We start from the raw sequence: 13,258 nt of genomic DNA, 5'->3' as shown, positions 1-13,258 counted from the left end.
GTCGAGAGATAAGCACACCACCCACTCAAACTGTCCATCTGCCAGAGGCGGAAAAAATGAAGAGCTGATAAAGTCGAAGGCGAACTCAGGTGGAGACCGGAAGTCCTGGCGAGTGGGAAATGGACACGGAGTGGAAATGGAGGTTATGCTGGCCTGCTGGCTTGCTGGCTTAGCATTTCCGCAGATGTCATAAAGATATCCCTGCCATTATGACTCTTCTAATCGGCCTCATCAGAGAAATGTGGGCCACACACGCCCGCTGGCCTCCCCCGCAAACGACCTCTCATTCCGGGCTTTGATTATATTTTTATGCCTTGAGATTCGTTTTTTTTTTATTATTGTCACTTGGATGGAGAGAAACAATTTGCTTCTATCTGCAGGACGATACGTCACAAGGAGTACCATTTTTGATACACTAACATAACATAAATAAGTGGTATGGGGGCGATAAAGCAGCAGGGTAGACCCCCAAATTTGCATATTCTTAGCTTTGGAATGCCTGCTATAGACAATTATATTTATTATTCAGTTATGCCTCCAACGGGGTGGGTACATTACATAAGTTGAACCAAAGACATTCCCATTTAATGCTTGCCATTCTAGATTTGAGCTCGAGTCAAAGGGAACGTTCCCGGGCAAATATCTTGAATAGCAATAAATTTCGATTTTCGTCCACTTAAATGCTTTATGAATTATAAGCTTAAGACGCGCCAAACGAAAACCACCCACTCACCCCCTTTCTTGGGAAGGGGTTTTGGAAGGGGAGGAGTACACCTTACGCCGAAAACTTTGTTCCTCTGACAGCAGGCAAAGATTTAGACAAAGACCAACTCCAGAGCAAATGCCAGCTACTGATAGCAACTCCTGCCACCTCGGGGGTTGGGCTGAGATTTAAAAAGCCAGGCCGGAATGCCATCTGCAAGGGGACGGGTGGAGGGGGGCATAAAAAACCAGGACCAAGAAGATGTACCCAAGCCTTTCGCCAGGCCAGCAAAGAATGCCATAAATCAATTCGTATTAGTTTTATGAAATTTATACCTGCGGCGCACCACCAGCCAGCAGACAGCCGTGGGGAGGAGCTCAGTCAGGGGGAGGGGGTGTGGTTCTGGGCCAGAAAGTCCTTCGGCGGTTTAATGAGCAAATCTTTTTTGGCAACGCCATCTCGGCATCAGCAGAAAGCGTTTGGCGCCAAGCGTTTCCAATTAAAAGCATAATTCATTCAGAGGGCTTAGTATCAGGCTCAGTCACTCCGCAGAAGCCCTGAGGAAAATAAGAAAGTATGTAAACTTAGGTCAAGTTTTTTTTTTCAAATTGGAGTTTACGAGTATTTTTAATGTTGTTGAAACCAGGAAAATCATGTCACACATCTCATAGGTTCCAAAAAATCAAGCATTTATTGAGATACTTCCAATAGCTTCTTACTTACCTTCTGGTTTTATCCTTTAGCATTTTTTAAATTATACAAATAAAATATTTATAAAATACCTACGATCTACTACTTCGATTTTTAAGATTTATTCAGATTCTTAGGTAATCAAACTTGCCCAATAAATTAAGCATTAATTGAGATACATCCAACAGCTTCTAACTTACTTTTTGGTTTTATTTTATAACAATTTTTGAAATTATACAAATAAAATATTTACTAAATTCAACTCAACTTTTTCAGATTTGTTAAACTTTAAACATAACGTACCTATTATATTTAAATAGCCTTTTAAGATTATTTAACGTATATGTGGACTCCGAAGTATCTTTCATCTTATTATCATTGAATTATAGAAATAATTATAATAATACTTACGAACTAATTTTTGGATATATTAACAATTGTTTTTATTTGTATCATTGTTCCTTTGAAGTTGTAGATATTCAAAGCCCTCTTCAAGAAGATTTAATGTACATGAGCATTCCGAAGTATCTTTCATTTAATATTTTCCGAAAGACAAAAACTCTTGAAAGTCGCACAAAAAATGACATAGATATTCAAAGCCCTCTTCAAGAAGATTTAACGCAAAAACCCGGGGAATATTTATTGAAATATTTTGCACCTTTTAGTTGTTGATCGTTGGACGCTGCCCAGCGGCGCAAATGAATGGGGACCTTTGAATTATCGCCTGACAATGGGATTATCATTTTTATATTTTTCTGCCTGCCCAGTGGGCGTGGGTGGTGGACTGTGGGTGGGATGTGGGCCAAACGGCAGTCGGCCTTGGCTTAGCCTCCCTGGGGGGTAATTCACAGTTGCCATAATTATCATCGTAAATTATGGGCAAGTAAAAGTTTTGGATTTTATGAAAATGAATTGAGATTGAGCTCGTGCTTGGGCTTGGGCTTGGGCTTGGCTCTCCGTGAAAATCTGAATTGATTTAAATAGTCCTAACAGCCGAGACGGTAAATCAAGCAGTCGGCAATCTAACTTGTGCATCTTATAGAACCCCAAACCAACTCCTGCTCCTAGAGCAACAATTTTTTGGGGGCAATAATCTGGCGAACCAGAGCCGAGGAGTGTCATAAATAATAATTAAACAACTCGCGTTGCTAAGTCTTTTTATTACGCGCCCAAGACAAACGACAGTTGACAGCGGGGCAGGATGCAGAAGGATGCAAAGGGATAAGGTGCCGAGAAGACAAGACAAGGGAAGGCTTAGAGTGGTAGCATGTGCGCCAGGCACACACATACTCCCATTTCCCGACTTTCACCTCTCACCCCCAAAAAGAAAGCACACTTTTCCGCGCAAATACTTTCAGGGTCCTGGAAAATGAGCACATGAGCCAGGACATGGGATTTCCAAATGGAGGGGGCTGTCTGCCCTCGGTTGCCTTTCTCCTAGGCAGGTGCTTGTCCCGCTTCACAGGGGATTTTAAGACGTAATTAAGATAATAAATAATAATCGCCCGATGCAGGCAGGCGGGGTGTCCTGAGCTATGTCCTGCCACTCACTCCCCAGAAAACCCCGTCTTGTTGCTTCTTCCCCTAAGCCCTTCTGTCATATTCTTACGCAAAATCTAGATATGCCTGTAGTAATTTGCCACTGACCCAGGGAAAAGTGGGTGGTTGGGTAGTAACCCTGAAGTCCTAGTTTCATGACCATTTCAAGTTTATGGCCTTCCAAATTTATTGTTATTTAATGATCTTAACTAAAGCTTAGTTCTGCACTTATAACTTACAGATTAAAGGGAATCGCATACAAATGTTGTATTTTATAATCATAATATTTTTGTTTCTTAAAAATTAAAATATTAATAATAGTGAATGATAAATTTACTAAAAATTTGAGTTTATGGGTAAGCTTGCCTGCTAAAATCATGATCGACTTGTCTGTAATCCCCCAAAAAATGTATAAGCTTTCTAATTCAAACTTTATTACTCATTCCAATCACTGGCTTTAAGTTACAGATTAAATAATAATATATAATAATAATATTCTTTTTTATTTTACTTAATAAAATTAAATATTTATTAGTGAAATTAGTGATAACATTTTAACAAATTTAAATTTTAAGTTTAATTTTACCTGCTTAAATCATAATCGACCTTTCTGTAATCCCAAAATAGCTTTATAAGCTTTCTAATCAACCAGCACAATTTATTACTCATCCCAATCACTGGCCTTCTTTTGTTTTCCTTTTTCTAAAAGGACTCATTAACTAATTTGGCCCAGATGAAGATGTCTGGCGTAGATGCCTTTGCTTTTCCCTATTTGCCCAGTCTTTCTGCCCCTCGACGGTCGTGTAAAGTGAATGTCACAAATCAAAGCGGAATTATTATTACTTATGACCATTTAATTGGACTTGCGTTATATTCATTTGACTTTCGTTACGGTTTGTTTGCGCACTCAATTTGGCAAATGAATCGCCACCACCAAGCGAAGGCAAACCACCGGCGGACCAACCACCAAACCACTGTCAACTATTTTGGCTCGCACGCTCATTAGTTTTATTGCCCCGCGTATCAGTCAAAGCCGCAAAACTATTTATGTCCCACCCTTCTGGGGTATTTCTCCTTACCACCCAACCCTCAACCCACGTTGTCCTTTTTGGCATTGCGAAAGTCCTTTTTGTTTCGTGCGCCCTAATTGCCGCCAAGAAATTTGTCTTTGATGGGGAATCCTGCTAATGGTTGCTGTGATCTCCAGCTGAATTCAATAGATACTTCCATATCTTTTCACTGGTTTTGGACAGCACTTAATTATGATTGCATTATGCAGATTTATACCCTATTTGGCATCATTAAGGCAATATGAAAAAGTTTTCGAAAGCAAGATTTATGCAACCAGGGCCACTCCATGGAGGACCCACCTTTGAGCCACCTCGAAAGTTGGCCAAGAGCCGCAAGTGCGGCATGGTTAACTATGTAAATGTTTTCTTTTCCGCTCGCCCATCCTGTTTATGTGTATTTACATTAAATGCTCCCGCCCATTCGGTCGCCCTCCATTTTGGCCTGCAGTTGGAGCCGCAGAATGGGCGTGGCTGTAATTTCATTCGTGAGCCAACCACACAGAGCGGTGCAAAGTGCTGGCAATTTTAATTAATGATAAAGTTATGCGGAATTCTGGTATAGTACATCCCTCTCCTTCGAGTGCTTCTCAGTTAGCAGGAGCTTCTTGGCCGGGAATTAAATATTTTGGGTAAATATTTATGTTTGCAAAAAGGAGGGGCATTTCAAAGTTTCCAAATACCTGGAATGATTTACATTGCTTTGGAGTTTATAGCTTCTTTAAATGCTTAAGAAATCTGTAAACTAATAAAATCAGGCCCACAAGTATGCAACAGTTTCGCACTTTATTACGAAATCCATAAATAAGCAGCTAGTCCAATATGCTGGGGCCCAAAGATATGCCATAAATTCGAACCGCTCACTCGCACCCACAGTTTTAATTTAAAAGTTTGCGATAACAAATGATGCACATCCCCTGCACACAGCCACACGTGTACTTAAAATAAGAAATAATGTTGACTGCTGATTTAGTAACCGCACGGAACCCAACCCCCAGAACCAGCCATACCATACCATACCATACCATACCCATCCTCATCGTATCTCTAGGAATGTCTGCGGGTTGTGGATGTAACAAAGGCGAGCGAAATAAAGAAATGAAAGTAAGTTAACTTCGGTGCTAATAAATTGTTTCATATCTGCGGTCGAGTTGTGGGAGGGCGGAAGATAACTCATACGCCCCGTGCCACAACTCATGCTAAAAACGAAGCTAAATGTGCTGCTCATATTGCCATTTTTTCTTCGTTTCCCGTACATATGCATATTTATTTCCCTTCGCTTATCAGTGACTTACCAAAAAAGTGAAAAAAAAGTAGGGAAAGAAATAAAGCAAAGATCTGGCCCATATGAGAAATTGCCAAACACATTACGACTGCAGCAGCACATTAGCCCAAGGCGTCAAAAGAAAATGGGAAACATGAATATCATCAACCCATCCTTACCCCCTGCAATGCATTCCCCTACAATTTATGAACTCCTTAATGATGTGCCCAGGTCATCAATATTATCTACTTAAAGGTAATATTTAAAATGTATTGGATCTAAACCATATCGTTTTGGCCAAAGGCATAAAACCCAATCCATTTATTATAACAGTTTCTTATTCGTGATATCTGTAAAAAAGTATAGCGCCAAAAACATATCGCTTTAAAATCTTCTACCTGTTTCGTGAACTAAGATAATTCTTTTCAAATGGGCTTTTCCATTACAGTTGTTAGAAATAAATACTATACTTTCTAGAGATAAAGGAAGATATCTTCTTCATTTTTTAAGATTTAGTAACCTCATCCCATTGAAGATTATTTCGCTGTTTATTTCTCTATGAAAGTCCCATGATTTTCTCTGCCCCTTAACCACCCTCTACCATTCATCGCCATAAAAAGTCATTGTTTGAATTTGACATTTAAAATTGTATTTATTTAATCATTTAATAATTGCTGGGGAATATATTTCTATTTATATTATATATAAAGATGTGTGGATGTTTTTCGCTGTATGTCTGTTTGTGTTACTTGTGTGTGTCGGCGTATTGATGCTTGCAATAAATTACAATATTATTTGAATTAAGTTTATTATCTATCTGAAGGCTTACGAAACTAGTGGAACAATTTATAAAACATTTTATTTCGGTGTGTAGATTTAGTTACGTGTTCAAAGTGAAATGGATAGCAACGAATGGTTCCATCCAAACCGAAGCTGATTGGGTGGCTAGGTTTTTTGGGGGTTGGTATTAGATACCAAGACTTCGAAAGCAACGAATTGTATGTTATACATTCTATATGCGATATCCGTGTGCATGAATCGAAAGGGATATGTGCTAGGCGTGGTAAGGGGCTTCTCAAAGTAAGGCAGGGTAACTAAACGTACTGGTACTGGTACTGGTAACTCGAACTTAAACGTTAACTTAAACTGCAGATACAAATGCAACTAAGGCCGAAACAAAATTCACAATGCTCAAAGAATGCGTACCTAGGATAACATACATTATATACAGATCGCAGTTCGCTTCTACGACTACGGTTCTCGAAAATTGGCTTTCTTTGGTTTGCTTATTCTTAACGAGCTGGCCCCTAATCGTGCCGCCCTCATTCTATATCGATGGCTAAGAACTAGGTAGAAATAGATGCGGAGAGTTGTATACTGGGTAGGGTTGAAGTTCTCTGGGACTTGGCCCAGCTATAAATTAGTCATACTGGTTCATGCAAGATCGTATTACTCATAAAGTGGCTTTATCTATTTGCTCTAATTTTCGCTAGATGCTCCTGGGCAACTGGTAACGCGTAACTGGGTTAGTTCTCGTTCTATAATACTTAGAGTTGACTATTCTAGGGGATTACATATTTATGAGCTATCGTATATGGTATAGTATTTGTCATAGCTGCAGCTGAAGATTTCAGCTGTTTAAATTGGGGGGTGTGTGTGTGTGTCTCTCGTTCAACTATTTACACGAAGAAATGCTGCTAATTTTGATTTCAAACTTCGGGCGGGGTTCCTAAGTTGGGTTCCCCTCTAGTCCCGCTCCTCGTATTTGGGCACAAAAGAGGCGAGTCCTCCCAGCTGGGCGCACTGATTGCTGTCATATAGCGACATCTTGAGGCGTTTGCACTTGGCTCGCCGATTCTTGAACCAGAACTGAACATTTTTGCTCTCCAAACGCGGGAACTTTTGCCTGGAAAAATAAGAAAACATAAGGGGAAATATTAGTAAAATATAAAATTAGAAAGATATTTTATATAGGGTCTTTTATAATAATGTTGTAAAAAAAATGTATCTACTATCTAGTATTCTAAAGATAAAAAACATTGAAAATGTTTATACTTTCAAGAAATGTTGTCGAATTGGAATTCACATTGAGTAAGTTTATTATTCAACTTGGAAAACTTTTAGTCACTGTTATTATATCACCTGAATCGTCATACAAATAAGATATTTATATAAGTTATTTTCTTAAAGGAAAATTCTTGTATAGCCACTAAGTATTCAAATTTGTTAAAACTGAATTGGAGTAGAGCTCTCAAAAAATGAAAATCAGAAAAGGCCTTATAGATAATCATATATATACATGTTATTGGTCAAAATAACGAATATTATATTGGGATTACCAAAGATGCTAAGCAAAATAAAAGTCAATATGCACTTTTTCATATTTATTCAGTAACATATATACTTATGTGAATCTGAAAGATATTCGGAGTGAAGAACTCACCTATATGGCATGGTGTTCAGGTCCTCGGTGTACTTGAGGATGAGGTTGTGCGAGGGATGCGTGTTCATGGCGAACCACTGCTCCAGCTTGGGCACCTCGGTCACCGGATCGATGAAGGTTCGGTTCCGCTTGCGGCGCTCCTCGTTGGAGATGCTCGACAGGTTGAGTCCTCCGCCGCCCATCAGGGCGTTCGACGGGATTCCGGCGGCGGCCGCTGCAGCCGCGGCATGGTGATGCGGATGTCCGGCGGCCGCCTGGCCAAAGGCCGGGATGTAGTGGCTCATGTACATGAAGGACTGCGAGAACATCGAGTTGGGGACCATGGGAAAGGGCAGCTGGTCCTTGTGCGGCACAACGCCACCGGCCAAGTCCGGAGATGGCGATCGGAACTCATCCAGGTGGCTGGCATCGTTCTCATTATCCTCCTCATCCTCGTCCATGTCCAAGTCATCGTCCTCCTCCTTGGGCGTGGAGCGCTTGGGTGGGGAGCCCACCTCCTGGTCGTTGTGCGAGCTACTGTTGTTGTGGTTGTTGTTGTTGTGGTTGGAGCTGGCCTCCATCTGGGCATCGGTGTCCTGGTGACGCTCCTCCGCGCCGGAGTTCTCCTTTTCCTGGTCCTGCAGCTCCTCCCGCGACTTGTCGTGCCGCTCCTCCTCGTTCAAGCTGCCGTTCATGCCATCGCTTTTGGCCTCCTGCTGCTGCTGCTGCTGCTCCGCCGCCTCCTCCTCATCCTCGTCCATCAGCGGCGAGCTGCGATGCCGCTCGTGGGTGGTCAGCGAAAGGGGCAGCTGGGGAGTGTTTGGCCTGCTCTGCTCCTCGTCCATGTCGTCCGAGTGCTGCGACATGGTGTCAATGTCCTCCGACTTCAGGCTGAGCGGGCTCTTTAGATAATCATGCGACATTGACAGGTTGCCCATGCTCATGGGCTGGCTCCCAGCACTGCTACTCGAATTCTGACCCAAAGGGGCATGCTGGCTCAGATAGCCATTCATGGCGGCATGACCAAGGGCACTCATTGCACTGCCCAAACTCCCGCCCCGCATCTCCGCCCGCTTCTGTGCCGCCCGAGCGTTCTTGAACCAGTAGACCACGTTGTTCACATCCAGCGGCTTGCGACCACGCCGCGATTCCAGGGCATTCAGCTGCACCACATACGTCTGGATCTGCTGGCGCGAGGGATGCGGATTGTCGGCGAACCACTTCTGCAGCTTGGGCAGCTCCATCTCGGGATCGAAGCTGGTGCGCATGCGAGTCTTCTGGTTGGGATACGGTGGACCATGACCGCCGCCGCCGCCGCCATGATGGTGATGGTGGTGCATGGATGCGTGCATGGGATGAACCAGCATGTTGCCGTGATGTCCGGGAACCGGAGGCTGTCCAGCACCCGGATGATGAGCCGCCTCGTTGGCCAGCAACAGGCTCTCCCGACTGCCCATCGATCCCAGGGGATTACCGCCTGCCGCTCCTCCGGCAGCAGCTGCATGAGCCGCTGCAGCTGCGGCCGCAGCCATGGCCGTGCCCACCGGAAAGTCCATCTCACCGGGAACTGCCACCGGAACCGGAACCGCCGACGGACCCGTCATAAAGGGCAGCATCTTGGGCGCCATGGCCGCCGCTTGGGGGGAGAGCTGGTTGGACCACCACTGGTCGAACTTGCGGCGCAGATCGTCGGAGATCTCTCCTCCTGGCAGGGCATATGTGTTCTGATGGGAACTCCGACAGATCTGGGATAGCGTAACCTGGAAGGAACAAATAAAACATAATGATAAAAAACATAATTATTAATGCGAATTTGTAAAGGGTTACATAATAATAAATGTTTAAATTTTAATTAACAGATCTTATATTTTTTAGTAGATTATAGCCAGAAGAACTCTGTCTTATTTATATGTTCGACTCATCTGTGATTTCTTAAAAATTAGTGCTGTTGGTTTTCGTATTATTCGACCTCTGTCTATTTTTAACTGTCCCTTACATTACAAGTTTTATATTTAAAGTTGTTTAAATATATTAATAACTTCCCATTCCAAAAATCTTTAATTTTATTGGGCATAACCATGTGTCATAAACATTATGAGTGGAAATATATTTTGGAATGGGGGATCCCTTGTTGTTCCATTTATCATGACTAATACTAGAAACCCTAGCAATTGGAAAATTATCTCAAGCCATGCCTGTTAATTTCTAGAAAGCATGTACTTGTATTTTCAAATAATCTAGTGGTGTGCCAAATATATTATCTGCTTTTCATTTATAACAAAATAAATCCTCATTTAAAGCGGATCATAATCTAATATTTTATGACGCAAAAAGCATGTGTCATGCACATGGAAATTAATGAAAACAATGCGTATTGCCCAATGGTGATTGCTTAATTAAGAGTATCTAATACAAGTGCTGCCACACTCGCCAGTCATATGATGGTTAAACGAAAAACCAGCGATTCGATCATCGGGCAATTTGGAAAATGGTGTTCCGTGTGGAAATCAGAGCGAAATGCACGGGATTAGTGGGGGCAACCTTGGGCCGGGGATTGCGTTTGCACTGAGCGACTGTCAACAGTAGCTGCACTAAGACCCCAGAGTCCGCCTCTGCCGCTCACTAAGCGTCTGTCATAAAAATCACAGTGGTTGTGGTTGTGGTTGTCCGGGGGCCTCAAGTGCCGGGATTTACTTAGCCATAAATGTGCGACTGCGACTGGGAGTACCAGTCCGAAATTGCCTATTACGATATATGTAGACCCTGGGTACTGATACCTGAGCGATACCACCGGCGAGCTGATATTAACAGACAGTGCCGCAGCGCCTCGAATCGAAGGCGATAAATAGATAGTCCCTGATAGGCAGCGACACATCAGCTTATGGCGATTAAAATTGAATTTACCCAACAGAAATAGAATCGAAATGCGATGAGTTGGCCAAAGGGTGGCCTGTTATACCGTATTAAATGCTCATAGATACTGCTTTTGTCTCCCAACGCGTTGGCAAGATAATGTCTGGCTGTTTTGGTGGTTCCGCTGAGGTTTTACCTCTCTAGAATTGTGGTGGTGCTATCAGCTAAGGAGGCGCCCCAAATCACTTAAGCTGCTCAGAACACAGGCGAACCATGGGATGGCGGGTGCCGAAGGTGGGTGGTTGGGTTAGGCGGGGTAGACACCACCTAATTGTAAATAAAATGGGTTGACGCTTCTTACGTGGCGGGGTATTATTAAATTGATTTTCGTATCGCCGCACCCCAAAGCAAAGCAAAGTAAAGCTCCTCAGCGGACGGACACTGGAGAATCAGAACCAGAAATGCGATGTCGCTCAACGAGTGTGTGGAAATTATGGTAAATGCTTATCAGGTGATTAGGAGGGACGACAACTGCCGTGCTTTGCTTTGCTAATATTAATCGGGGAAAGGGTGATGGGGGATCGCTTCCAGTAAACATTCACAATATCAATTGAAGGGTATTTCTGGCCGTGATTTCGTGCTGTTCATCGCCTACGATAGTGTACAGCCATATGATTTATGGCCCTAATGCACCGATATCGCCCCCTACTTAATGAATTGGGTCATGTGGGCAATGCAGTGGGTTCGGGGTTTTGCCCCTTCCACCCTGCAGGATTGCCAACTAAGCCTTCTAAACCGATTTCAATAAGAAAACAAAAGCCGCACACACCGTACGACTCACACATCCTGGAGACAGGAGACAGGACCATCCAACGCAAAGCTGATTAAAATGAAAACTATTGCGAAAAAGGATTAGTTAAGTGAACCAAATAAATGAACTCGGCTTAACAAAATTTCTTTGTAGTAGCTATCAAAACAGTTTCAATGAGTTTAATATTCCCCAAGCAGACAGGACATGCAAAAGTTCCCTGTATCTGTGCGTGTGTATATGTATCTTCTTGCCTCACATCACGCAAATTAGCGTCACAACTTCTCATCCGGAGACATTTTTCGGCAAGTTTTAGCAACTTCAAGACGGATAAGAGGGGGGATTCTTCGTAAACCGCTTATGAATCATTATAGAATTTTGTCGTCTTAGTTCCGAATTTTAAGTGAAAGTTCAAAGTGAATGTCTAATTGGCTGCCGGAGGCGGGGAAACTCACCTCATCCAGGGGGCATCCTGTGGAGCGGAGCACCGCATGCGATTGCAGTACAAGCAGCTTGAGCAGCTTGTCCTTGATCTCCCCGAAGGCCGAAGTCTTGGGACGCAGGATCACGATCCTCAGCGTGATCACAGAGGTCAGTTCACCCACAATATCGCTTACGGGCACCGCCGGGTTGTCCGATATCTGCTCCAGGGGAATGGGCTTCCAGTGCTTGATGATTAAAGAGCCTGCGAATGGGGATAAGTTCAGGAGGGTTAGCTATGTGGTATATAATAATTCAGAGGTATCAAAAATATGATTAAAATTTTTAACATATTGGAAATAAATAGAAGTTTAGATGGTCTTTATAAAAGCACTTCATATAGTAAGTATCAAAAATGTGATCAGAATCTTTAAATATAATAGATATATCAGATATAGCTGTTTTGGAAGTCTTGATGGTCTTATTTTAACAGTTTCCAAGGAGTTAGCTATAGGGTACATACCATTTAATAAGTATCAAAAATATGATCAGAAACTTTAGATGTAGTACAAAAAGTAATGCAACCGTTTTGTAAATCTTGATTGTTATTTAAATTAATAAAACTGTTATCAGATAGTAAATATACGGTATATACCATTTCAAAGGTTTCAAAAATATGGTCAGAAACTTCTCATATATTGGAAAAAAGTAATGCAAGTGCTTTAGAAGTCCTGGCAGGAATTATAAAACCATTCTACAAATTATGAAACCTTTGTATTTCCTGTTTTTTAGATATTGTAAAATTATAATTTAGTTTTCTTAGTATAATGCTCTTTTCTTATGACACCTTTTAATGTTATGATTAATTTCTTTTAAAATACCCACGATAGCATTATGATAGCTTTTGTTTTGTGAGTTACAGAGGATGTCGGTTTCGTACCACATATAGTACCTCTGGCAACGATTACATTTCTTAACAGCAACTGACAATTGTTTTTCCAACATTATTTTGTGTGATATAGGGGGGGTCGGTTTCGGACCACCTGCCTCTAAAACCGAGTATCTCGCCTAATCTTAAAGCTATTCATGTCAGAAAAACTGCTTATAAATGGAAAAAGAGTAGAGCACCCACCTCGGGCCGTGTTGGCCACCTCCTGGGAGTAGCCCAGCCTCTGCAGGGCCGTCTGGACAATCTCGCTCCAGGGCGTGGCCGCGGCGATGATCACGTAGCTGTCCGTCTCGATGTTGGGTCGCCGCTTCCAGGGCTGGCGAGTGTCGATGGTCAGGGAGGCGTGCAGCGAGTGCACCGACTCCACCACACAGTGAAGTGGAAGTGATTTGGCTGGAATGGGATGGACCATCGAGGGGCATATTAGTTAGATATTATATAAATAATAATAATACATCGCTGCTACACTCGAGTGCTGCTTAATAATCGGTTTAGTGCAGTCTAGTTCCAAGTGCAAATCATCGACAAATTAAAATAAGCAAT

General features: G+C 42.5%; 1 protein-coding gene across 2 annotated transcripts in view; it reads right to left on the bottom strand.

Annotated features, from left to right (window-relative positions):
- Window positions 1–5,886: 5,886 nt before the first annotated feature.
- The window catches only part of dve (SATB1_N and homeodomain domain-containing protein dve), a 47,601-nt gene continuing 40,229 nt past the window's right edge, over window positions 5,887–13,258 (bottom strand). For both annotated transcript variants that reach the window (XM_017075047.4, XM_070995207.1), the window contains 4 exons: window positions 12,899–13,108; window positions 11,802–12,031; window positions 7,707–9,445; window positions 5,887–7,169 (listed from right to left, as the gene is read on the bottom strand). In XM_017075047.4, the coding sequence (XP_016930536.3) occupies window positions 7,010–7,169; window positions 7,707–9,445; window positions 11,802–12,031; window positions 12,899–13,108 (2,339 nt within the window). In that variant the 3' untranslated portion in view covers window positions 5,887–7,009. The remainder of the gene's footprint in view (window positions 7,170–7,706; window positions 9,446–11,801; window positions 12,032–12,898; window positions 13,109–13,258) is intronic.

The sequence above is a fragment of the Drosophila suzukii genome, chromosome 2R (assembly GCF_043229965.1).
Source record: "Drosophila suzukii chromosome 2R, CBGP_Dsuzu_IsoJpt1.0, whole genome shotgun sequence".
In the NCBI taxonomy this organism is placed as follows: domain Eukaryota; kingdom Metazoa; phylum Arthropoda; class Insecta; order Diptera; family Drosophilidae; genus Drosophila; species Drosophila suzukii.
The sequence above is the reverse complement of the archived record's forward strand: the minus strand, read 5'-3'. Positions and strand labels throughout refer to the sequence as shown.